General features: G+C 43.4%; 1 protein-coding gene across 1 annotated transcript; it reads left to right on the top strand.

Annotated features, from left to right (window-relative positions):
* NLRP9 (NLR family pyrin domain containing 9) lies at positions 1-24,333 on the top strand. Its single transcript, XM_065920790.1, has 10 exons — positions 1-280; positions 3,141-4,704; positions 9,940-10,095; positions 14,183-14,227; positions 15,006-15,143; positions 16,389-16,559; positions 19,305-19,475; positions 21,701-21,871; positions 22,653-22,823; positions 24,201-24,333. The coding sequence occupies exons 1-10, from the start codon at positions 1-3 to the stop codon at positions 24,331-24,333; spliced, it is 3,000 nt and encodes a 999-aa protein (XP_065776862.1).
* The last annotated feature ends 2,694 nt before the right edge of the window (positions 24,334-27,027 follow it).

Below are 27,027 nucleotides of genomic sequence, written 5' to 3'. Positions count from 1 at the left end.
ATGGCCGAATATTTTTTTTCTGACTTTGGCCTGTTGTGGTACCTGGAGGAGCTCAAAAAAGAAGAGTTCTGGAAATTTAAAGAGCTCCTCAAGCAAGAACCTCTGAAATTCGAACTCAAGCCCATCCCATGGACCGAACTAAAGAAGGCTTCACGAGAAAATGTGTCAAAGCTGTTGAGCAAGCATTACCCGGGAAAACTGGCCTGGGATGTGACCCTGAGTCTGTTTCTTCAGATAAGTCGGGCTGATCTCTGGAAGAAGGCTCAGAACGAGATCCGACGTAAGTGTCCTGGAAGGGATGGGACTGGGACCCACCAGGGTGGCTGGTTTACTGGGAGCTTCTAACGAAGGTTGCATCGTTACTGAGTTAGCGGCCACACCTCCATCTGTTGAGAATGTGTTAGGGGTCAGTAGGACCCTTGGAAATAGTAGAATTGCAAGCCAACTCTGGTCATTCATGGGCCAGAGTGGTTGAATAATGTCCTCAGACCATTAATCTAAGTGTCTTCTCCTCATTTTTCTGTTCCAAGTTGAGTCACTGCTAGTTTAGAAGATCCCCTGGAGAAGGAAATGGCAACCCACTTCAGCAGTCTTGCCCGGAGAATCCCCTGGACAGAGGAGCCTGGCGGGCTACAGTTCATGGGGTTGCAAAGAGTCAGACACGACTGAGCGCCTGGGGCTTAGTGTCTGTGTCACCAGGACAGCTGAGATGGAATTCCATGATGCTTCTGACCCACCCTCCCCCTTTTTCTTAAAATAATTTTTTTTTTAAATTATTTTTTTAAATTGAAGGATGATTGCTTGACAGTACTGTGTTGGTTTCTGCCATGTATCAACATGCATCAGCCATAGGTATACACATGTCCCCTTCCTCTTAAGCCTCCCTCCCACCTCCCACCTCATCCCACCCCTCTAGGTTGTCACACAGCCCCGGTTTGCGTTCCCTGCATCACACAGCAAATTCCCACTGGCTACCTATTTTACACCTGGTAGTGTATATGTTTTCATGCTACTCTCTCCATTTGCTCCACCCTCTCCACCCTTTTTTTGATTAAATTTTTTTAAAATTGGAGTAGGGTTGACTTGCAATGTTGTGTTAGTGTCTGCTTATAGCAAAGTGACTCAATTATACATGTACACGTGTTCACTCTTTTTTAGGTTCTTTCATACGGGTCACATCTTTTTCACCAGACTGGCACAAGAAACTAGGCAGAATCCTAAGATGAGGAAATAGAGAGCAGATGCCCCTGCTCCCACAGGAAGTACTTTTCATGTGTGATGTCGTTTCATTTTTACCATGACTCTGAGGTTTGCAAATGAGAAAAATGAAGACCTAACGGGGTCCCCTCATGTTAGATGACGTTTCCAAAAGGGACACAACTGACTCAGGACCAGTTATTTTTGACTCATTGGAGGGCTTTACATCCTCCTCTGGGCGAGTATGCCATTTTCTTTCCCTCAGAGAATAAGACTAGTTGAGTTGTAAATCCTGGCAAACAAAGTGACAAAATACCAGACAAATCGCCCATTAATTTTTTTCTCTTTATATATATATATATATATATATATATATATATATACACACACACACACACATATATTTAAATTTATTTTTGAGTGAGTGTTTGATCTTTAATTGGAATTCACGAACATGGAAACTCTTCCAGTATTTCTTTATATTTTATTTTTCTGCTCTCAAGATTCTCTTTTATCTGTTTTCATGGCTTTATTATGATTTCTTAAAAGGAATTATTGTTGATTTATAATGTTATAATGTTGTGCTAGTTTCAGATATATAGCCAAGTGATATAACATATAATTTATATTATACATTAAATATATTAGTAATAATTTGTTGTTGTTTCACCGCGAAGTTGTGTCTGACTCTTTGCAACCCCATAGACTGTAGCCCTTCAGGCTCCTCTGTCCATGAGATTTCCCAGCCAAGAAAACTGGAGTGGGTTGCCATTTCTTCCTCCAGGGGGTCGTCCTGACATATAATTTATATATTTTGTATTATAATGCACAATATACATAAATATTATATAGTACATAAATTATATAAGGTATATATATTTCACATTCTTTTCCCTTATAAGTTGTTACAAAATAATGAGTAAAGTTTCCTGTGCTATGCAATAGGTCCTTGCTGGTTGTCTGTTTTATACATGCATGCATGTTCAGTCGTGTCCGACTCTTAGTGACCCCATGGACCATAGCCTACCAGGCTCCTCTGTCCATGGAATTCCCCAGGCAAGATTACCGGAGTGGGTTGCCATTTCCTTCTCCAGAGGATCTTTCTGACTCAGGGATTGAACCCATGTCTCCTGTGTTGGCAGGTGTGTTCTTTGCTGCTGAGCCATCATGGAATCCCTAAATAAATAGCAGTGCTTATGAATTCTTGACTGGGCAGATAGTGTTCTTGTAGTTTGAAGTGTAATCCCCAGGAGTTCATATTCTGTGTAAAATCTGGGGTAGATTTTTTTTTTTTTTTTTTGGATTATGTTTTCCTCTAGGTCTATGCCCAGCAGTGGGATTTCTGGGTCATATGATAGTTTTATTCCTAGGTTCTTAGGACACGTTGGGAGGAGGAGAGGGTGGGATGAATTGAAAGAGTAGTACTGACATGTACACACCACCATGTGTAAAACAGATAGCTAGTGGTAAGCTGCTGTGTAGCACAAGGATCTCAGCTTGGTGCTGTGTAATGACCTAGAGTGGTGGGATGAGAGGAGTGGGAGGGATAAACATTTGAATGGGTTCCACATTCCTCCCTCAACAGGAGGGGATATATGTATACATATAACTAATTCACATTGTTGTACAGCAGAAAGTAACATTATAGAGTACCCTCAAATTAAAAAAATCCTATAAGCCATAATGGAAAAGAATATTAAAAAAGGATGACTATATAAGTATAACTGAATCAGTTTGCTGTACAATAGGAATTAACAACATTGTACATCAACTATACTTTAATAAAAATAAATAAGAAAAAAACCCCAAAGTTTATGAGCCTGGTCCCCCATGGGCATACATCAGTCTTTGCACATGTGTTTGAGTAAATCCATAGGGTTTGTTCTCAGTACCAAATATGGGGTGTATTTTTTTAAAATTGTCTTCTGTCCCTGTTAATTCAGAGAAGATAAACCCGTATAGAAGCCACATGAAGCAGAAATTCCAAGTCCTGTGGGAGAAGGAGCCCTGCCTTCTGGTTCCTGAAGATTTCTACAAAGAGACCACAAAGAGTGAGTATGAACAACTGAATGCTGTCTACCTTGCCACCCTCAAGCCTGGAGAGTTCTCACCCACTGTGATCTTGCACGGTCCTGAAGGGATTGGAAAAACAACCTTTCTGAGAAAAGTGATGCTGGAGTGGGCCAAGGGAAACCTATGGAGGGACAGGTTCTCGTTTGTCTTCTTCCTCACGGGCCGTGAAATGAATGGTGTGACGGACATGAGCCTGGTGGAGCTGCTCTCCAGGGACTGGCCTGAGTCTTCGGAGCCCATTGAAGACATCTTTTCCCAGCCAGAGAGAATCCTCTTTATCTTGGATGGCGTGGAGGAACTGAAGTTTGACTTGGATTGCAACACCGACCTCTGTGAAGACTGGGAGCAGCCACATTCCATGCAGGTTGTCCTGCGGAGCCTGCTGCAGAAACGGATGCTCCCAGAATGCTCTCTGCTCCTAGCACTCAGCAAGATGGGGCTGAGGAAAACCCACTCCTTGTTGAAGCACATGAGATGCATCTTTCTCTTGGGGTTCTCTGAGCGCCAAAGGAAGCTGTATTTCTCCCATTACTTCCGGGAGAAGGATGCATCCTCGAGAGCCTTCAGTTTTGTGAGGGAGAGGAGCTCACTCTTCATCTTGTGCCAGAGCCCCTTTCTCTGTTGGCTAGTCTGTACCGGCTTGAAGTGTCAGCTGGAGAAGGGAGAAGACCTGGAGCTGGACTCTGAAACCATCACTGCTTTGTACGTGTCTTTCTTCACGAAAGTGTTCAAATCAGGAAGTGAGACCTGTCCGTTGAAGCAGAGAAGAGCCTGTCTGAAAAGCCTGTGTACCTTGGCTGCTGAGGGTATGTGGACTCGCACGTTCCTGTTTTGCCCTGGGGACCTCAGGAGGAACGGGGTGTCCGAATCAGACACCTCGATGTGGTTAGATATGAAACTTCTTCACAGGAGTGGTGACTGCCTTGCCTTCATCCATACCTGTATCCAAGAATTTTGCGCTGCCATGTTCTACATGTTCAAACGACCCACGGACCCACCTCACTCGGTCATTGGAAATGTGACCCAGCTCATCACCAGGGCTGTGAGCGAACACTACTCCCACTTGTCCTGGACAGCGGTATTCCTCTTTGTGTTCTCAACTGAAAGGATGACCCACAGGCTGGAGACATCCTTTGGTTTTCCACTGTCCAAAGAGATAAAGCAGGAAATAACGCAAAGCCTTGACACTTTAAGTCAGTATGACCCCAATAATGTCATGATGAGTTTCCAGGCATTGTTCAGTTGTTTGTTTGAGACCCAGGACCCAGAATTTGTAGCCCAAGTGGTGAATTTCTTCAAAGACATTGACATTTATATTGGTACCAAAGAGGAGCTGATAATATGTGCAGCCTGTCTAAGACATTGCCATAGTCTGCAGAAATTTCACCTGTGTATGGAACATGTCTTCCCAGATGAGTCGGGATACATCTCAAAGTAAGTCCATGTATTAATTCCCTCTCTCCTACATGCCATATTTGTGCCAGTCCCAGATGGGCTTCCCTGGTAGCTCAGATGGTAAAGAATCCACCCGTAGGGCAGAATACCCGGGTTTGATCCCTGGGTTGGGAAGATCCCCTGGAGAAGGGAATGGCTACCCACTCCAGTATTCTGGCCTGGGGAATTCAATGGACAGAGGAGCCTGGCGGGCTACAGTTCATGGGGTCACAAAGAGTCAGACACAACTGAGTGACTAACTCTCACTTTTCACTTTCTTTCCAGCCCCCAGTGGGTATTTCATACACCATTGTAGTTTTGTACTTAAAAAAAGCGTGACTTTTGTAGTCAAAGAGACACTGGTTTGAGTCCTTCCACTGCTATTTGCTAGTGTTGTGACCATGAACTGTGAGTCTTCAGTTTTTCCATCTGTATAAACAAGGGTCAGCATCTTACTTCATAAGGCCAATGTCAGGTTGAAAGGTAAGCAGTTTTTATTGTTGCCAGAACAATACTTCCCCCACCCCAACACACCTCCGCAGCATTTTAGCATATCCTGATAATTCCACTGGGAAGGCACACTTAGAAGATTGTGCCTGATTTCTTCCAGATTTTGCTTATGTGTCTTTTCTCTTTGCTGATTTTATTTATTTTAATTGGAGGCTAACTACTTTACAATATTGTAGTGGTTTTGCCATACATTAACAAGAATCAGCCATGTGCCCCCCATCCTGACCCTCTCTCCACCTCCCTCCTCATCCCATCCCTCAGGGTCATCTGAGTGCACTGGCCCTGAGCACCCTGTCTCATGCATCAAACCTGGACTGGTGGTCTATTTCACATATGGTAATATACATGTTTCAGTGCTATTTTCTCAAATCATCCCACCCTCGCCTTCTCCTACAGAGTCCATAAGTCTGTTCTGTACATCTGTGTCTCCTTTTCTGTTTTGCATATAGGGTTATCGTTACCATCTTTCTAAATTCCATATATATGTGTTAGTATGCTGTAATGATCTTTATCTTTCTGGCTTACTTCACTCTGTATAATAGGCTTCAGTTTCATCCACCTCATTAGAACTGACTCAAATACATTCTTTTTAATGGCTGAGTAATATTCCATTGTCTATATGTACCACAGCTTTCTTATCCATTCGTCTGCTGATGGACATCTCGGTTGCCTCCATGTCCTGTCTATTGTAAACAGTGCTGCGATGAACATTGGGGTACACATGTCTCTTTCAATTCTGGTTTCCTCAGTGTGTATGCCCAGGAGTGGGATTGCTGGGTCATATGGCAGTTCTAATTCCAGTTTTTAAAGAAATCTCCACACTGTTCTCCATAGTGGCTGTACTAGTTTGCATTCCCACCAACAGTGTAAGAGGGTTCCCTTTTCTCCATACCCTCTCCAGCATTTATTGTTTGTAGACTTTTGGATAGCAGCCATTCTGACTGGCGTGAGATGGTACCTCATTGTGGTTTTGATTTGCATTTCTCTGAGAATGAATGATGTTGAGCATCTTTTAATGTGTTTGTTAGCCATCTGCATGTCTTCTTTGGAGAAATGTCTGTTTACTTCTTTGGCCCAGTTTTAGATTGGGTCATTTATTTTTCTGGAACTGAGCTGCAAGAGCTGCTGGTATGTTTTTGAGATTAATTCTTTGTCAATTGTTTCATTTGCTATTATTTTTTCCCATTCTGAAGGCTGTCTTTTCACCTTGCTTATCGTGTCCTTCATTGTGCAAAAGTTTTTAAGCTTAATTAGGTCCCATATGTTTATTTTTGCTTTTATTTCCAATATTCTGGGAGGTGGGTCATAGAGGATCCTGCTGTGATTTATGTCAGAGAGGCTTTTGCCTGTGTTTTCCTCTAGGAGTTTTATAGTTTCTGGTCTTACATTTAGATCTTTAATCCATTTTGAGTTTATTTTTGTGTAGGGTGTTAGAAAGTGTTCTAGTTTCATTCTTTTACACATGGTTGACCAGTTTTGCCAGTACCACTTGTTAAAGAAATTGTCTTCTCTCAATTGTATATTCTTGTCTCCTTTGTCAAAGATAAGGTATCCATAGGTGCATGGATATATCTCTGGGATTTCTATTTTGTTCCATTGATTTATATTTCTGTCTTTGTGCCAGTACCATACTGTCTTGATGACTGTGGCTTTGTAGTAGAGTCTGAAGCCAGGCAGGTTGATTCCTCCAGTTCCATTCTTCTTTCTCAAGATTGCTTTGGCTATTCAAAGTTTTTTTGTATTTCCATACAAATTATGAAATTATTTATTCTAGTTCTCTGAAAAATACCATTGGTAGCTTGATAGGGATTGCATTGAATCTATCGATTGCTTTGGGTAGTATACTCATTTTCACTATATTGATTCTTCTGATCTAAGAACATGGTATATATCTCCATCTATTTGTGTCCTCTTTGATGTCTTTCATCAATGTTTTATAGTTTTCTATATATAGATCTTTTGTTTCTTTAAGTAGATTTATTCCTAAGTATTTTGTTCTTTTCATTATAACGGTGAAAGGAATTGTCTCCTTAATTTCTCTTTCTGTTTTCTCATTGTTAGAGTATAGGAATGAAAGGGATTTCTGTGTGTTAATTTTATATCCTTCAACTTTACTATATTGATTGATTAGCTCTAGTAATTTTCTGGTGGAGTCTTTAGTGTTTTCTATGTAGAGGATCATGTCATCTGCAAACAGTGAGTTTTTCTTCTTTTCCAATCTGGATTCCTTTTATTTATTTATTTTTCTATGATTGCTGTGGCTAAAACTTCCAAAACTATGTTGAATAGTAGTGATGAGAGTGGGCACCCTTGTCTTGTTTCTGAATTTAGGGGAAATGCTTTCAATTTTTCACCGTTGAGGATAATGTTTGCTGTGGGTTTATCATATATGACTTTTATTATGTTGAAGTATGTTCCTTCTATGACAGATTTCTGGAGGGTTTTTATCATAAATGAATGTTGTATTTTGTCAAAGGCTTTCTCTGCATCTATTGAGATAATCATATGGTTTTTATCTTTCAGTTTGTTAATGTGGTATATCACATTGATTGATTTGTGAATGTTGAAGAATCCTTGCATCCCTGGGCTGATTTTAACTTGCATTCTTTCATCAGGCTCAGGCTCCCAGCTCACACTTTAGCTCTCAAACACATACCCTCTTTCACTGTCATTAAAAAAAATTAATGTATAATTGAGGGACTTCCCTAGTGGTCTGGTGGTTAAGACTCCATGCTTCCACTGTAGGGGACATGGGTTTGATTCCTGATTGGGGAACTAAGATCCCATATGCTGGGTGACATGGCCAAAAGAAAAATGTATAATTGACATACAACAATTATATTGGATTCAGGTGTGCAGCATAATTTTCAATATTTGTATATACTGTGAAATGGTCACCACAGTAAGTCTAGTTAATATCTTTCACCATACATGAAAAGTGGAAATGTTAGTTGCTCATTTGTTTCCCATTCATTGTGACCCATGAACTGCAGCCTGCCAGGTTCCTCTGGCCCATGGAATTTTCCAAGCAAAAATACTGGGATGGATTGCTATTCTCTTCTCCAGGGGATCTTCCTGACCCATGGATTGAATCCAGGTCTCCTGCATTGCAGACAGATTCTTTACCAACTGAGGACCAGTTAACATCTGTCATCATACATAGTTACAGATTATTTTGCCCATAATGAGGACTTTTGTATCTACCCTAATGTTTGTAGCAGCCTTATTAAGGTATGGAAAAAACCTAGGTGTCCATTGACAGATGAATGGATAAAGAAGATCTGATATATATACATATGTATACTAATGCATATATATGGAATCTAGAAAGATGGTACCAAAGAATTTATTTGCAGAACAACAATGGAGAAACAGACAATAGAGAACAGATTCATGGACACGGGGATGGGGAGCAGAAGGTGAGATGTATGGAGAGAGTTACATGGAAACTTATATTACTATAAGTAAAATATTTAGCCAGTTTGTGAATTTGCTGTAGGTCTCAGGGAACTCAAACAGGGTCTCTGTACCAGCCTAGAGGGGTGAGATGGGGAGGGACATGGGAGGGAGGTTCAAGAGGGAGGGGACATATGTATACCTATGGCTGATTCATGTTGAGGTTTGACAGAAAACAACTAAATTCTGTAATGCAATTATCTTTTACTTAAAAAATAAATTTAAAAAGATGCAATATAGATAGAATATTACTCAGCCATAAAAATCGATATCTTGCCAATTATGATGGCATGGATGGATCTGCAGGATATTATGCTTAGTGAAATAAATCAGAGAAAGATAAATACTGTACAATTTCACTTATATGTGGAATTAAAAAGATAAAACAAATGAACAAACATATATAGTAGTGTATACATGTCAATCCCAAATTCCTTATTTATCTCTCCTCCTACCTTTCCTCTTTGGTAGCAGTAAGGTTGTTTTTGAAGTCTGTGAGTCTGTTTCTGTTTTGTAAATAAGTTCATTGGTATTTTTTAATTTTAGATTCTGCATACAAGCAATATCCCATGATAATTGCCTTCCTCTTGCCTGACTTACTTCACTTACTTTGATAATCTCCAGGTCTATCCATGTTGCTGCAAATGGCATTATTTCATTCTTTTTTAATGGCTGAGTAATATTCCATTGTGTGTGTCTGTGTGTACGTATATACACTACATCTTTATCCATTCATCTGTTGATGAACATTTCGGTTGCTTCCATGTCTTGGTTATTGTAAACAGTGCTGCAGTGAACATAGGAGTGCGTGTATCCTTTTGAATATATCTGTTTTTTTCCAGATATGTGCCCAGGAGTGAGATTGCTGGATTGTATGGCAACTCTGTTTTTGGCTTTATAAAAAAATTAACTTATTTTTGGCCTTGCTGGGTCCTTGTTTGCTGCCCGCAGGCTTTCTCTTGTTGTAGTAAGCAGGGGCTCCTTTCCAGTTGCAGTGTGAGGGCTTCCCATTGTGGTGTCTTCTCTTGTTGCAGAGCACAGGCTCTAGAGCATGTGGGCTCAGAAGCACAGACTTAGTAGTCGTGGTGCACGGGCTTAGTTGCCCCAAGGCACGTGATCTTCCCAGATCTGGGATCGAACCTTTGTCTCTTGCACTTGCAGGTGGATTCTTTACCACTGAGCCATCAGGGATGGAAGCCCTATTTTTAGCGGTTTAAGGAGTGGGTTGAGTGGAGCCATGGGAGAATCATGGTATTTGTCTTCCCACAGCACCATCGAGAAGCTCACCCTCTGGCGGGATCTGTGCTCAGCATTCACCGCCAGCGAGGACTTCGAGATGCTAAATCTGGAGAACTGTCAGTTCGACGAGCCCTCTCTGGCTGTTCTCTGCAGGACGCTGTCTCAACCCATCTGTAAACTCCGCAAGTTCGTGTAAGTCGGGTCTTCACCTGTTCTTAAGTCAATAGCAGGGTGTCATTTTTCCCCACTCTGGTTTCTTTTAAAAACCCGAGCTACAATCCCATGTGTCGAAAGCAAATTCTGAGCGCTTTCCTTGATTTAAGATGTTTCCCTGAGTGAGACACAAACTGGGCAAACAGGGAGACTTGAAGACTGAATGTGCCCAAGAAGCTGGGTTGCCAGGTTACAGAGCCTGGATGAGAAAAGACAAATTTTCTTTTTTTCTGCCGTGAGTGGCCCTAGAACCAGACCTTCCTTCCCATAGCATCAGTTTACTTGTGTGCAGACAGTTAGCTGTGGAGGTCATGCTGACTTGGAAAAATATCGTTGTTGTTGCTGTTTAGTCGCTCAGTTGTGTCAGACTCTTTGCGAGCCCATGGACTGTAGCCCTCCAGGCTCCTCTGTCCATGGGATTCACCAGGCAAGAATACTGGAGTCGGTTGCTGTGCCCTTCTTCGGGGGATCTTCGCGACCCAATGCGTCTCCTGCATTAGCAGGCAGGTTCTTTACCACTGAGCCACCTGAGAAGCCCAGAGAAATCTTGTTTTGTGTCAGAAGCAGAATTGGCATTTCGGGGAACTTGGTGTTACCTCTGGGTGACACAACCGTGTGTTTTGGTCTAGCGATGTGTTTGTACTGAGGCCCCCATTTCAGTTCCTCTGTCACAGATGTTTTAACTGTGACATAAAGCTTGCTTGGAGAGCCCAAGAGCAGATAGTCCGGGTAGTTGGTGATGTTTGCTTGGATGCTGAGGGATTGAGAATAGCTGTTTCCCAGGAAAAGGTGGAGGAAGGTGCTGAGGACAGGGGGTAAGAGAGCCTCACGTTCATAAAAGAGAAAAACAGTAAGAATAGCACGGAATGGGTGGTGTGTATAGAACAATTCTTAGGCCCTGAGCTGGTTGCTTTATATGCACCGTCTCCTCTGTCTTGTAACCCTTACAACAATTTCGTCATGACCTTTTTACAAAACAAATACCAGAAGCATAGAGAAGTTCCCAGTAATTCTTTGATGCTTTTCTTTCTGTGGTAGAAAGAGTGCTTTTCATGACAGCTAAGAAGTCAGGGAGAGGAGATGTTTCTCTAATGGAGAGGCTGCCTTTATGTACCAAAATGTACTTTTCTCTGTGTAATTTTTTAAATTTAACTTTTATGTTATATTGAACTGTAGTTGATTCACAATGTTGTGTTAATTTCAGGTGCATAGCAAAATTAGTTAAATATATATATATGTATACACACACACACACACACACATACATACATGCATACATATACCTGTATCTTGGCTTCCCAGGTGATGCTAGTGGTAAAGAACCTGCGTTCCAATGCAGGAGACATAAGAGACTCAGGTTCCATCCCTGGGTTGGGACAATCCCTTGAGGAGGGCATGGCAACCACCCCAGTATTCTTCCCTGGAGAATCCCATGGACCGAGGAGCCTGGCGGGCTATAGTCCATGGGGCCACAAAGAGTTGGACAGGACTGAAGCAACTTAGCACACAGGCGCACATACATGTGTCCACTCTTTTCCAGATTCTTTTCCCATACAGATCATCATACAGTACTGAGGAGAGTTCCCTGTGCTGCATAGTAGGTCCTTGTTGGTGATCTGTTTTATATACAGGAGTGTGTATGTGTTAATCTCAAACTCCTAATTTATTCCTTCCCCCGACCTTTCCCCTTTGGCAACCACAAGTTTTGTTCTTGAAGTCTGTGAGCCTGTTTCTGTTTTGCCAATAAGTTTCTTTGTATCATTTCTTTTTAATATTCCACATATGAGTGATGTCATATGGTATTTGTCTTTGTCTGACTTACTTCACTGCGTGTGATCATCTCTAGGCCCATCCATGTTGCTGCAAAGGCATGATTGCATTCTTTTTATGGCTGAGTAATATTCCATTGTGTATATGGCTCACATCTTCTTTATCCATTCATCTGTTGATGGACATTTAGCTTCCTTTCATGTCTTGGATGCTGTGAATAGTGCTATGAACATTGGGGTACATGTGCCTTTTCAAGTTATGGTTTTCCAGGAGTGGAATTGCTGGATCTTTTGGTAGCTCTATTTTTAGGTTAAAACCTAAAATCTCCATTCTGTTCTCCTTGTGGCTGTTACCAATTTACATCCCACCAGCAGTGTAGGAGGACTCCCTTCTCTCCACAGCCTCTCCAGCATTGATAGTTTGCAGATTTTTTGATGATGGCCTTCTCTGACACTTTTGAGTAACTTGGTTTGCCTTAGGCCATCCTGTTGTCTTCAACCCCGCAAGCTATTACTTTCAAGCTAAATTTAGCTCCTCCTTCAGCTGAAGTGTGGCTTCTTGCTATATACCAAAATCTATATACCAAGACCACCACAGCTGGGGGTGGTCTTGAGACACAGTGTTTCTCTGACTTATTTGCCATGAAGAGAGAAAAGATATCTCTCTTGTTTACCCTGATGTCTCCAGCAGCCAGCAAAATGCAGAGCTTCCCAGGTGCTCTTTAAACTGAGGTCGAGTGAATGTATGGATCCTTGCATTCTGGACGTGGTTTATTCATTTCACAGAAAGAAACGGGCTCACAAATGAATTGCTCTAGATCCTGCATGGATAGTAAAAAATGGATCTTGTTGCAGTGTTTTTGTTTTATTTCTTCTGGAAGCTCTGTCAAAAATAAAGTAGGGGACTGACTTGCTCAAACATTAGTTCAGTGGTTGTTGTTCAGTCACAAAATCATTTCCAACTCTTTGAGACCCCATGGACTGCAGCATGCCAGGCTCCCCTGTCCTTCACTATCTTCTGGAGTTTGCTCAAACTCATGTCCATCCAGTTGGTGATGCCATCCATCCATCTCATCCTCTGTTGTCCCCTTCTTCTGCCTTCCATCTTTCCCAGCATCAAGGTCTTTTCCAATGAGTCGACCCTTCGCATCAGGTGGCCAAAGTATTGGAGCGTCAGTTTCAGCATCAGTCCTTGCAATGAATATTCAGGGTCAATTTCCTTTAGGACTGACAGGTTTGATCTTCTTGGACTCTCAAGAGTCTTCTCCAGTATATACAGTTTATTGAAAAACAAGGACTAGTGGTCTTATAATTGAGAGATTGATTGTTGATTTTAAATGGGGCATATGACTCTGTAAAGGAGGAGACCAGGTATCTGAGACCACCTGAGTGAAGGTATGAGTGAAAATGTTCATGTCCTTCCAAGGACCTTGGGGTTCCAAAATGAGGAAAACAGTTCCTCTTCACAGGGTACACAGAAATGAGTTGTCATCATACCTAGAGTTTTTTTTTTTTTTTTTTTTTAAAGAACATTTTATTTTGTGTTGGGGTAGAGCTGATTAACAATGTTGAGGTAGTTTTAGGTGAACAGCAAAGGGACTCAGCCGTACAGATGCACGTATCCATTCTCCCCCAGGCCCCCTGCCCCCAGGCTCCCACATGACTCTGAACAGAGTTCCCTGTGCTCCGTACTAGGTCCTTGTTGGTTATCCATTTTAAGTATAGCAGTGTGTACCTGTCCATCCCAAAGTCCCTAACTATCCCTTCCCCCCAGCAACCATAAGTCCATTCTCTTAAGTCTGTGACTCTCTTTCTGTTTTGTAAGTAAGTTCATTTGTATCATTTCTTTTTATATTCCTCATATAAGGGATGTCATACGATATTTCTCATCCTCTGACTTACTTCACTCAGTATGACATTCCTTAGGTCCATCCATGTTGCTACAAGTGGCATTACTTCATTTCTTTGTAATGGTTGAGTAACATTCCATTGTGTATATGGAATATAACACATCTTTATCCATTCCTCTATCGGTGGGTACAATAAATGGTAATTTCTGAGCCATCATGATCTATTTATTTTGTGATGAACCTCCACCATTAAGTTAATTTACCCAAACTTCAGAATATCCAGGAGAAAAGCAAATATTTGAATCCAGTTTTCTGTACGTTAGGAGCCTGGTTCTCTAGCCAGGACGTATACCATCTCCTTTTTGTTTGTTTTATTTATTTATTTTTAAAGAAAACTTGAAAAAATTGTCTCCTTAAAAAAAAACCCTTTAAAAATTTTAGAATGATCCTTTCCTTGGGGAAGACAATTTTGTTTGGACATGGGAGGTATTGCCAGATGTAGGAGTGCAAAGAGGCACAAATATGGTGCTTAGCATTTAACATGGGCTAAGTCTGCTTTCTTTATAATATCTGTGGTGGAATGCAGAAGTGGAGGGACTAGGCAGAAATAGGAGACCTCTGAGCACCTGATGTCTGAAGATCCCAGAGAGAATTCATAGGCGGGAATAACCAGAAGACAGCTTCCCAGATGGCACGACTGGTAAAGAACCCGACTGCCAGTGCAGGAGACATAAGAGACATGGGTTCAATCCCTGAGTCAGGAAGGTCATGGCAACCCACTGCAGTATTCTTGCCTGGAGAATCCCATGGACAGAGGAGCCTGGTGGGCTACAGTCCATGGAGTCGCAGGGTCAGACACGCTGAAGTGACTTAACTCACACACACACATATACAACCAGAAGAGCCAAATTGTTGGAAAAAATTCTGAAGCAGGGAAAGATTGAAGACAAAAGGAGAAGAGGGCGGCAGAGGATGAGATGGTTAGATAGCATCACCCACTCAATGGACATGAATTTGAGCAAACTCTGGGAGATAGTAAAGGACAGGGGAGCCTGGCGTGCTGCATTCCATGGGGTTGCAAAAGATTGTACATGACTTAGTGACTGAACAACAATAAACTGGATATTAAAAAAAAAATTAGGAGCCTAAGCATAAAAAGCAGGAAGAATTGTGTAAGAGGTATCTTGCTTTGGACTTCATTGCATGAGCTACTGTATCTCTTCGTCTTTTGTAGGTGTAACTTTGCTTCGAATCTGGCAAATAGCCTAGAATTCTTCAAGGCCATTCTTCATAACCCTCATTTGAAATACCTGAACCTCTACGGCAGCAGCCTCTCCCATATGGATGCCAGGAAGCTGTGCGAGGCGCTGAAACACCCAATGTGCAACATAGAAGAACTCATGTAAGTCTTGGGGTTTTCCTCCGTGATGTGGGTTCTTCCCTGTGTGAACTCGGCAGATCCAACACGCTTATCTCCTTTCCTTTTGTTGTCCCTCACGTTTTACCATGTCCATCTCCGTATCAGCAGACCTCCTAATAGGATGAGGATGGATGTGTTCTTAAGCACAAAGCTTCCCCTCAGAAGGTCTGTCCCATCTTTTCTTTTGTGCTCACCTGAGTGACCTCACAGATGCCTTATCTGATTCTCCTTGACTCTCCTCTCAACCAACCCTACCAAAGTCATAACTCCAGTTCCTTTTCCCTTGAAGACAGTCACAGGGAAATGAGAAAATGAGAAAGGTTATGGATGATCACAAATGTCACCTTGGAATCTGGCAGATAATACCATTGAGGACAGAGGGAAAGTAATTTCCCCCAAATCATTGCTTTCTCGTGAAAATTATCTGGGATTCCTTTAGCCTCATTGCGGGTTTCTAAACAGACTCAGTCTGTTTTTCAGCAGGAAGAACAAAGGGGGAGTAGTAGAAATAGCAATAAACAAAAACAACTTGTTAAACTTACCTAGAAGACATACTCTTCTCTCACCAGTAATATGACTGACGGATCACGTGCACTTGGTTAGTTTCACCTGTCAAGATTCATCAGGAGGGAGAGGAAGGGTCCATGCATAAGATTTGTTTGCACATACAGGCTTGCTTTGTTGTTGTTCAGTTGCTAACTCAAGTCCGACTCATTGCGACCCCATGAACTGCAGAACACCAGGCTTCCCTGTCCTTCACTATCTCCCAGAGCTTGCTCAAACTCATGTCCATCGAGTCGGTGATGCCATCCAACCATCTCATCCTCTGTCATCCCCTTCTCTCATGCCTTCCATCTTTCCCAGCATCAAGGTCTTTTCCAGTGAGTCAGCTCTTTGCATCAAGTGGCCAAAGTATTGGAGCTTCAGCTTCAGCATCAGGCCTTCCAATGAATATTCAGGGTTGATTTCCTTTAGGACTGGCTGGTTTGATCTTCTTGCTGTCCAAGGGACTCTCCAGAGTCTTCTCCAGTACCACAATTTGAAAGCATTTCTAATTTGAGTGGAAAGCAACAGAGATTCTTGCGGAGAATTGCATGATTACCTCTGCTTTTTAAAAAGTCTGGAATTGGCAGGTGCTGGATTAGATGCCCTGATGCAGTTCAGGGCCAGTTGCACAGACACCCTGCAAACATCCCGGCTGCCACCCACCACCCATCTCTCCCGCAGGCTGGGGAAGTGTGACATCACGGGTGAAGCCTGCAAAGACATCGCCTCTGTTCTCGTCCACAACAAGAAGCTGAAGCTTCTCTCCATGTCAGAGAACGCCCTGAAGGACAATGGGGTGCGGGTGCTGTGTGAGGCCTTGAAGAGCCCAGACTGTGCCCTGGAATCGCTGCTGTGAGTCGGTGTCGGGGAGGGGAGCCCGGGGGAGATGGCACGCGGACTGTCCCCCACACTGAGGTCCAGCAAAGTGGGCTTGTCCCACAGGGGTGCCTGAGGTTGAATTGTTGAATTCTAGAGACGCAAGACGAGCTCTTAGCATCCAACTTGGGGCCTTGGTTATCATAAAGACGGTTGGTGCTTCTGTAGGTATACTGGGAGCCTGAGGGGGGGATTCATTTCATTAAGTGCAGGTGTGGAGCTTCACACACCCTCGGTTATCACTGGGCCCCTCCCCCACCCCAGTGTCCCCACCTCTTTCTTGCCTGGAGTTTCTATAAAGCAAACTGATTCTTTGTCGGTGGCAACAGAAAGGGTTGTCTATTTACCCGGAGGCAGGGAGTGGGGGGTGCCACAGGAGAAATTTAGTGTTAACTTCAAAAGAATACCTTAGAGTGGGGGACAGGAGCAAGCTTGCCCAAGTGTATGGAAGTGAATAGGTAGTCTAGAAACAAAGCTTTTGTGTGTGTGTGCGTGTACACAGGTCTGTATGTGTCTACAGACATAAGTATTATGTGTACACACAAAGTGGCATTTACAATAGCAGAAGGCTAGAATATTATTACTGAGATGATGTTTTTTTTTTAAGATTATAAGAAAGGTTAATACGAAAATAAGTTCCAGGAACTTTAAACATTAAAACCAAACTATTAAAAAAATAAGGGAAAACTCTGAACTATAACGATTAGGCCAAGAAACATTTAGAGAAGGAATAATTGTAGAGTCATGGAAAATTTGGAGATTGTATTAAGTGACTGTTAAAGTCGTACATTTTCTTTTTTTTAGCTTTTTATTTTGTATTGGATTATTGCTGATTAGCAATGTTCTGATAGTTTCGGGTGGACGGCAAAGGGACTCAGCCATACATATACATGTATCCGTTCTCCCCCCACACCCCCCTCCCATCCAGGCTGCCATATAACGTGGAGCAGAGTTCCCTGTGCTCTACAGTAGGTCCTTGTTGGTTATCCATTTTAAATACAGCAGTGTGTAAATGTTTGTCCCAAACTCCCTAATTATCCCTTCCAACATGACCATAGTTCATTCGCTAAGTCTGTGAATCTCTTTCTGTTTTGTACATAAGTTCATTTGTATCATTTCTTTTTAGATTCCCCATAAGGGATATCATACGATATATCACTTTCTCTGTCTGTAAAACCTTACATTTTCTTTAAGTATTGGAGAAAGCTTATTTCACCGAAGTGAAGTGTTAGTTGCTCAGTCATGTCCAACTCTCTGTGACCCCATGAACTGTAGCCCTCCAGGCTCCTCTGTCCATGGGATTCTCCAGGCAAGAATACTGGAGTGGGTTGCCATTCCCTTCTCCAGGGAATTTCCCTGGCCCAGGGATTGAACCTGTGTCTCCTGTATTGCAGGCAGATTCTTTACTGGTTGAGCAAAATATTAATTAGTTGTCTATTGTCTGATCTCAAAAAATAAAAGAACTGAAAGGGAAAACCCACCGCGAGCGAGTGGCGTTTGCTAATCAAAGACTTGTGCATTCCTCCCGCCAGAGGTGCCATCCTGAGATGCCCTGAAGCAGCCAGGCAGGTGATGGGAGGTGGGGATGGGAGGTGGGGGCGGGGGCTGGGGGGAGTCATGTGGGCTGGGCAGTGCCTGCCCACATGGGTGGGTTTCAGCCCCTTTCCACCTGCTATCTGCCACTTGACCATCTCCTGTTGGAATTCCAGGTATCTGGCTTATGTGCTGTTGCTGAAAGTCTGGAATTCTGCGTGAAGTGTCAGTTAAACCAGCTACATATGCATGGGACCCATTTAGTCTTTTTTTTTCATATTCAGCCTTGATCTACCTGGTTGCAACTTCTATGCTTCCCTTTATTTTTTAAATTCCCAACAGTGAGTAGACAAGAATTCATAACCACACATTTAAAAGAATAACATTCTTCAAAGGGAACGTGTGAAACAGGATGTCATCTATCTCTTATAAATAACCAACACGCTGTGTCACAGAGCACAGACTTTGTCCAAGGTCATCTAGCTGGTGGTGCTCTGACTTGGAGCTGGGATCCAGAGATTCTGTCCCCCAGCTTGGGATCCTGTCGTCCACATCCTTCTGTGATTCCACCCTTGCTACACATTAAAAAATTTTTTTAAATTTATTTTTGTTTGCTTTGGGTCTTCACAGCTGCACACAGGCTTTCTCTAGTTACGGTGAGCAGTGGCTTCTCTTGTTGTGAGCACAGGCTCTAGGGCACGGGCTCAGTAGTTGTGGCTCACAGGCTTTATTGTGCCGAGGCATGTGGGATCTTCCCGGACCAGGGATCAAAGCCATGTCGCCTACACTGGCAGGGGACATTCCTATCCACTGTACCCTCAGGGAAGTCACCTCTGCTACACATTTTAATCCTCTTATTTTTCTAAGTGACCACAGAGTACAAGAAAGTTTTTACATGTAGTTTCATGAAAAGATTACCCTGTCGAGCTTATGTGGGCCTCCCAGGTGGCTCAGTAGTGAAGAATCTGCCTGCCAATGCAGGAGACTCAGTTTCGATCCCTGGGTGAGGAAGACGCCCTGGAGGAGGAAATGTCAACCCACTCCAGTACTCTTGCCTGGGAAATCCTATGGACAAAGGAACCTGAAGGGCTACAGTCCGTGGAGTTGCAAAGAGTAGGACATGAGTGAGCAGCTGAACGAGAATATAGAACTTGTGTAGGTTGATGGGTGATGTGTGTGTCTTTGCAGATTGTCACATTGTTGCTTCACCTCTGCAGCCTGTGACTACCTCTCCCAAGTCCTTCTGTGCAACAGATCCCTGACTTTTCTCGACCTGGGGTCAAACGTCCTGAAAGATGAGGGAGTGATAACTTTGTGTGAATCAGTGAAGCACCCGAGCTGCAACCTACAGGAGTTATGGTATGCCTGGCTGGGGTTTGTTTGAATCTCAGTATTTGATTTTGAGTTTTGGCTCTTGGCAGCCTGGGAAAGGAATAGGAAGAGAGGAAGAGAATGAAGTCTTCTGAAAGAAGAAAAAAAAAAAAAAGCAAGGCTCAATGGTTACCCTACCTGATACTTCTGGGGCTTCCTGGCTGACAGATGTGTTTTTTGTTTTTTTTTATTCTACCTCTTCAAGTTTTTTTTTTTTTTTTTTTCAATTGCAGGATAATTGCTTTAAAGTATTGTGGTGGTCTCTGCAGTCATAATTGTATATATAATCTTGCTCTTTAGCCTCCTCCCCTCATCCCGCCCCCTTCAGTCATCACAGAGCGCCAGGTTGAGCTCCTTGCACTATATCCAGCAGCTTCCCACTAGCTGTCTGATTTATAGATGTTGTGCTTGCTTATTGCTCAGTCATGTCCAACTCTTTGCAATTCCATGGACTGCAGCCCACCAGGCTTCTCTCTCCATGGGATTTCTCCAGGCAAGAATATTGGAGTGGGTTGCCATGTCCTCCTCCAGGGGATCTTCCCAACCTAGTGATTGAATCCAGGTCTCCTGCATTGCAGGCAGATTCTTTCCCATCTGAGCCACCAGAAAAGCCCATTTTGTAAATGGTAGTGTATATATGTCAGTGCTTCTTTGTCAATCGCTCTACCATTGTCTCCTTCCCCCACTGTGTCCACCAGGCCATTCTCCATCTGCTTCTCCATTTCTTCTGTGTAAATAGACTTGTCAGTGCTATTTTCTCTAGATTCCAGAAATATGCATGTATTATGTGACACTCGTTTTTCTCTTTCTGACTTACTTTGTATATCAGGCTCTAGGTTCATCTACCTAATTACAATGGACTCGAATTCATTCCTTTTTATGGCCGAGCAATAGTCCATTGCATATATGTACCACAACTTCTTTAACCATTCATTTGTTTTTTTAAAAAATGTTTATTATAGTATATTTGCTTTACAATGCTGTTTTCGTTCCCACTGTATGCAGAGTGAGTCAGCTATGCGTGCACATGTATCCCTGCTTTTGGATTTCCCTCCCACTCAGGTGCCATAGAGCTCTGAGAGGTTCCCTGTGCTGCATAGTGGGCCTTTATTAGTTACCTGTTTCATGTATAGTAGTGGGTACATGTCAAGAATTTGAGCACACTCTGGGAGATAGTGAAGGACAGGGAAGCTTGGTGTGCTGCAGTCCATGGAGACACAAAGACTCAGACGTAACTTTGCGACTAAACAACAACAGCATGTCAGCTATTGACATTTTGGCTGAGATTGCTTTTTCCTGTGGAGGACGACTGTCCAACGCCCTGTAGGATGGTGGTAGCTAACCAAAAAAACATCCCCAGGCATGTCCTAGTGCCCCCCGGGGGCAGGAAGCAAAAATCATTCCTGCTTGAGAACGTAGACACACATATACACACTCTGTATGTATTCCCTATGTGTACATAGCAGACGTGTATGTGTGCATAAATGTGCCTATACCTGTGTCCACATGCTTGCACACACAAATACACCTTTATCAGATTTACACGTATGTGTACATACATGTACATATGTGTGCCTGTATGTTCTGTATACACACTTGCATACTGTGTGAGTGGGGCACAATACTGTGAAGAGCCATGAGCTTGGAGACAGCAGACACACAGGGGATATCAAATTATGTGAAATATTCAGTGAAGTGAAAAGTGAAGTGAAGTTGCTCAGTCGTGTCTGACTCTTAGTGACCCCATGGACTGCAGCCTACCAGACTTCTCTGTCCATGGGATTTTCCAGGCAAGAATACTGGAGTGGGGTGCCATGAGTGAAGTCCTTCCCCAAACCTGCTGTGTGTACAGAGACTTGAAGGAAGTAAGGGGGTAACTCAGCAGATCCTTGGATAAAGAGCATTAGTACCAGCAAGAACAGAGGTCCCTGAGGGGAGAGACTGGGCAGGAAGGAGAAGCAGGGGGCCCAGGGTTGGGCAGAGGGCAGAAAGTGGAGGAACTGCGCTGTGTCATCTCTATCACCATCATCTTCTTTATCATCATCATCTCATCATCATCTCTGGTATCATCTCTGTCATCATCATCTCTATCATCATCATCACCTCAGGGACACTTGAGTATTTCTTCCTTTACAGGAATAAGTGAACATAAGTGAAGCCATTACAGATTGGACCTCAGGATCAGATACATTTGTATTTTTTTTTCCTTCCAGGTTGATGAATTGCTACTTTACTTCTGTTTGCTGTGTGGACATCGCTACTGTTCTTATCCACAGTGAAAAACTAAAAACCCTGAAACTAGGGAACAATAAGATATACGATGCTGGTGCCAAAGAGTTATGTAAAGCTTTGAAGCATCCTAAGTGTAAATTAGAGAACCTTGGGTGAGTGTCCATGGACGGTGGGAAAGCTTACCTCTTTCAAGAATAAAAGCTGGAGAATGACAGGGATGAATGGGATGCAAGCTTAAAAGCAAGTGTTTCTGAAACAATCTGTTAAGTAAAATGCCAGTCATGAAACCAGGGTTTGCTCCAGCTTGCCATGGGCTGACATGCGGGACTTAGTGGTTTCATTTTTATATCTAATTTTATTTGTTTATTTGGCTGCTCTGGGTCTTCATTGCTGTGCATGGGCTTTCTCTGACTACTGCCAGTAGGGGTGAGCGGGTCCCACTTTCTAGCTGCACTGCGCGGGCTTCTCATTGCAGTGGCTTCTCTTGTGGAGCACAGGCTCCAGGGCACACAGGCATCAGTAGTTGTGGATTCCGGGCTTGATAACACAGGCTCAGTAGTTGTGGCTCATGGACTTGGTTGCTCCGTGGCACGTGGGATCTTCCTAGACGAGGGATTGAACCCATGTCTCCTGCATTGGCAGGCGTATTCTTCACCACTGAACTACCAGGGAAGCCCTGGGACGGGGTGGTTTCTTGCTGGGGTGGGGAAGTGAACTGTCCTGTGCATTGAGGGAGGTTTAACTCTGGCCTCCCTCCACCCACGGGAGGCTAGCAGGACTCCTCGCATGCGTCCGATGTCTGCAGACACACTGTGTGCCCCAGGTGAGACCCACTTGCCCAGACTGCAACGTCTCTTCTCAGAGGCGCAACCTTGGCACCTCCAGGTGGTGGGGATGCCAGCCCACCTTACGCAGGTGTGTCCCCCTGTGCAGGCTGGAGACCTGCGAGCTCAGCCCTGCCTCTTGCGAGGACCTGGCCTCGGCTCTCACCACCTGCAAATCTCTGGCTTGCCTGAACCTGGAATGGATCAGCCTGGACTATGATGGGGCGGCGGTGCTGTGTGAAGCCTTGGTCAGTCTGGAGTGCAGCCTGCAAGTGCTCGGGTGAGTGCTTGCTGTTCCCTCGGTGGTGAGTGACCCCCGAGGGAGGTGGGGCCACCGTAGGTTTGTGCACTCTTGGCACCATTGACATTTGGGCTGGAGACTTCTTTGCTGGGGGTGGCTGTCCTGTGCATTGCAGGATGTTGGTCAAGCGTCTCTGGTCTCGACCCACTCGTTCTGTTCCCTGGGGCACCTCCTTTGAGACATGATGACCAGAAATACAAACTTTAGGCACTTCTTGGTGGTCTGGTGATTAGGCTTCTGTGCTTTCATTGCCGTGGCCCGGCTTCAATCCCTGGTCTGGGAACTGAGATCCCGCAAGCCGCATGCCCCTCAACCACCAAGAAAAAAAAAAAAAAAAAACTCTTCCAAACTGCTGAGACAAGACTTTAATTGTTCTTACCACCAAAAGAGAGAGATTGTGTGATCTCATAGAGATGTTAGCTAACACTCTGATGGTAATCAATTTGCAGTATATAAACATATCAAACCAATGTGTTGCAACCTTAACCTTACATAATGCTGTATGTTAGGTATATCTCAATAAAATTTTAATTAACTTTTAAAAAGAATGCCCATCATATCTATCCTGTGAAATTTTTTTTAAAGGCTCCTGGTGTTGTCAAATGTCCCTTGATAAGCAGAATCACCCCCAGGCAAGAATGACTCCTTTACTAAAAACACCATCTCCTACTTAATTTGCCCAAAAAAGTGCAACCACAGCTCACAGCCAGGAGGGTTTCCATCAAGGACAGAGCAGCGTCTTGACACAGAAGTACATTTCTTGAAGAGCGGCAGTCAATATTGTTTGGAACATTATGTCTTTTTTTTTTTTTTAACTTTGTATTTTGTATTGGGGTATAGCCAATTAACAAACATGAGTTTCAGGAGGACAGCAAAGGGACTCAGCCATACATACGCACATACCCAGTCTCCCCCAATCCCCCTCCCATCCAGACTGCCGCATAACATTGAGCAGGGTTCCCTGTGCTCTACCATAGGTCCTTGTTGGTTCTCCATTTTAAATACAGCCGTGTGTCCATGTCCATTCCAAACTCCCCAACTATCCCTTCCCTCCATCCTTCCCCTCTGGCAACCACAAGTTCGAGGAACATTATGTTTGCATTTAGAGTGTGTGTAGCTGACTTCCACAGAATGAACATTTGAGTGCCTTCCGTGTACCAAGATCCTGGTGACCTGCAGGGGAGGGACGAATGCTTCACACCCTTCTTTCTCACTTTCCTAGTCTCTAGGAAGGATTTTGTGCATACTTTGCACAACTGTCCCAGCAAAGAGTGAAGGGGAACTAGCCATCGGGGTGTAGAGAGGGCAGCAGTCATGTATCGAGTCAACATAGCTTCTCTTTTTGTATTTTTCCAGCCTGGACAAATCTTCATATGATGAGGAGATTAAGACGATGCTGACGCGGGTGGAAGAGATGAACCCCGACCTCGTCATTTCACACCATCTCTGGACCAATGACGAGGCCAGACTCAGGGGTGTACTTGTCTGACAAGGGCACGTCCTGGAGTAATCTTCTCACCAAGGTGTCCCGCTTGGTCACCTTGGCATCTCCCCTCCTGACACACCCTGTCCTGTAAATGGTTCATCAGAGCCGGTTGATGATTTTGGACCTCTTCCTTCACAGTGTTCTAGTGATAGATTGTGGGGTTGACTGTCTGTGCCTACGTCCTCTACCTCCCATTAAAGTGCCTATCCTGCCTTGCAATGTGTAGAAGAAAAAAAAATACATGGGTCAACACTGGGGAAAGCATGACTTTAATTCTCTTACCAGATTTCTTGGGATGTAGGAGGTTGGGTTTGAAGGAACCATGATCGTCTGACACTTCTGACATGGAACTGCTGGTAGGATGTTTCTCTAGATTTTAGAATTTATTCCCTACATCTAACATCCCACCCACACCTTTCACTTTGAGTCTGTCCAAATTTAGTGTTTTTTTAAAATTTATTTATTTTAACTGGAGGATAATTACTTGACAGTACTGTGATGGTTTCCGCCGTACATCAGTTTGAATGGGTCACAGGTATACATGTGTCCCCCTCATCCTGAACCCCCTCCCACCTCCCTCCCCCCCACCTCCCCCTCACTCCACCCCTCCAGCGCCGGCTTGGGTGCCCTGGGTCACACCCCAATCCCACTGGTCATTCTGTTTTACACATGGTAACGTATATGTTTCAGTGCTCTTTGCTCAACTCATCCCAGCCTCGCCTTCTCCCACTGAGTCCAAAAGTCTATTCTTTACATCTGTGTCTCCTTTGAGTTTTCTGGTTTAGTTAAAAAAAAGTGTATTTCCATATTTCTACTTATCCATTAGTACATGCCACTCCATTTTTAAAAAATTAAATATTTTTCTAATGTATATACACAGTTTAATATTTCTTTTTCCAAATATACAATACCTCACTGACATCTTAAACATTGCCTAGTTCTCTATTGCCAGTACCATAAGTTATTAATGCCTTACTGGCCCTATATAGAGTTTTATTTTTGTTGAGTATAAAATTAAAAACTTAATTAGCTGAAGTAGAGCTGATTTACAAAGCTGTTTTAGTTTCTCCTGTACAGCAAAGTGATTCAGTTATATATATATTTTTCACAGTCCTTTCCATTAAGGTTTATCACAGGATATTGAATATAGTTCCCTGTGCTATATAATAGGACCTTGTTGTTTATACATCCTATATATACTAGTTTGCATCTTCTAATCCTAAATTCCCAATCCAACCCTTTTCCATTTTTAATAAACTTTATTTTTAGAGAAGTTTCATATTCACAGCAAAACTGAAGGAAGGCACAGAGGTTTCCCATATACCCCCTGAACCTATACACTCTCAGTTGATCTAAAGAGTTGACAGATCCGATCTTCGCAACCCAGGGATTAAACAACCCGGGTCTACTGCATTGTAAGCAGATGCTTTACCGTCTGAGCCACCAGGGAAGCCCCAAAAGATAATCCAGTCCTGCTTGTGTTGTTTTTATTTTGCTGCCATTGTTTGTATTGGCAAGCTTGTTCTAAAGATATGAAAATGTAAAAAATATAGAATACCCAAAGCAATCTTGAAAAATTGAATGACTTGTTATAATTAACATATGATTCAGGATCAGTCTTTTCATCTATCTTGTGAAGTTTCTCTCTTTTTTTTTATTGCCCAATTTGCCATTGCTTTTTGGCCTTTTTCTCATTTTTAAAGAATTCTGATGCTATCTTTCCGCTGTTGTTCAGTCCCTAAGTCCTGTCTGACTCTGAGACGCCATGGACTACAGCACACCAGGCTTCTCTGCCCATTATCTCCCAGAGTTTGCTCAAACTCATGTTTGTTGAGTCCATGATGCTATCTAACCATCTCATCCCGAGTTGCCTCCTCCTCCTCCTCCTGCCTTCAATCTTTTCCAGAATCAGGGTCTTTTCCAATGAGTTGGCCCTTTGCACCTGTATCTATATATTAGTTTTTGCTGAATCCTGTCTGTAGGTCCAGAAATATCACTTGTGGAGATAAGTCCTCAACATAGAGAAGGAAAGTCTGGTTGTCCCACAGGAACCAAGGAGCAGTCTGTCCTCTACTAGGCATCCACACCATCATACCCTGTGAGCTTGTGTACATTCGGGATGCTCACAGATGCTGAGGTGGGATGGACTGGCATTAAATGGGACACCCTCCAGGTTTAAGAGACCTTGAGGCTACATGAAGCAACAACTGTGGTGCGTAAGGCCTTTTGACTAAGATCAAGTGTAGTATGGGGGCTTCCCAGGTGGCAGAGTGGTGAAGAATCCACCTGCCAATGAAGGAGACGCAAGAGATGCAGGTTCAGTCCCTGGGTCAGGAAGGAAATGGCAACCCACTCCAGTGTTCTCGCCTGGGAAATCCCATGGACGGAGGAGCCTCATGGGCTATAGTCCATGGGGTCGCAAAGAGTCAGACACGACCGGGCAACTGAGCACACAAGCACAGAGGATAAGTCAGAGGAGAAGCCAGATTCCAGGTCAGATGGAAATGCTCAGTATGAGCTGATCACAGGGGTCAGCTTGGCTTTAGAAACAGTAGAGCATTGACAGAAATGGCCGACGGGAGCTGGTCACTTATTCACAGCAGCCATGACGTGGAGCAACCTGCGTGTTGCACTGACAGTTGAATGGATAAAGAAGGTATGGTGCATGTATACATCCAATGCAGTGGAATACTACTC

The sequence above is a fragment of the Muntiacus reevesi genome, chromosome 2 (genome assembly GCF_963930625.1).
Source record: "Muntiacus reevesi chromosome 2, mMunRee1.1, whole genome shotgun sequence".
NCBI classification, from domain to species: Eukaryota; Metazoa; Chordata; class Mammalia; order Artiodactyla; family Cervidae; genus Muntiacus; species Muntiacus reevesi.
This window is presented reverse-complemented; position numbering and strand designations above follow the sequence as displayed.

Coding starts and splice junctions, on each gene's coding strand:
- NLRP9 (XM_065920790.1), top strand. CDS start 1: ATGGCCGAATATTTTTTTTCTGACTTTGGCCTGTTGTGGTACCTGGAG. Junction 10,096..14,182: donor CCCATCTGTAAACTCCGCAA/GTTCGTGTAAGT, acceptor TAAAAATTTTAG/AATGATCCTTTCCTTGGGGA. Junction 22,824..24,200: donor TGCAGCCTGCAAGTGCTCGG/GTGAGTGCTTGC, acceptor GTATTTTTCCAG/CCTGGACAAATCTTCATATG.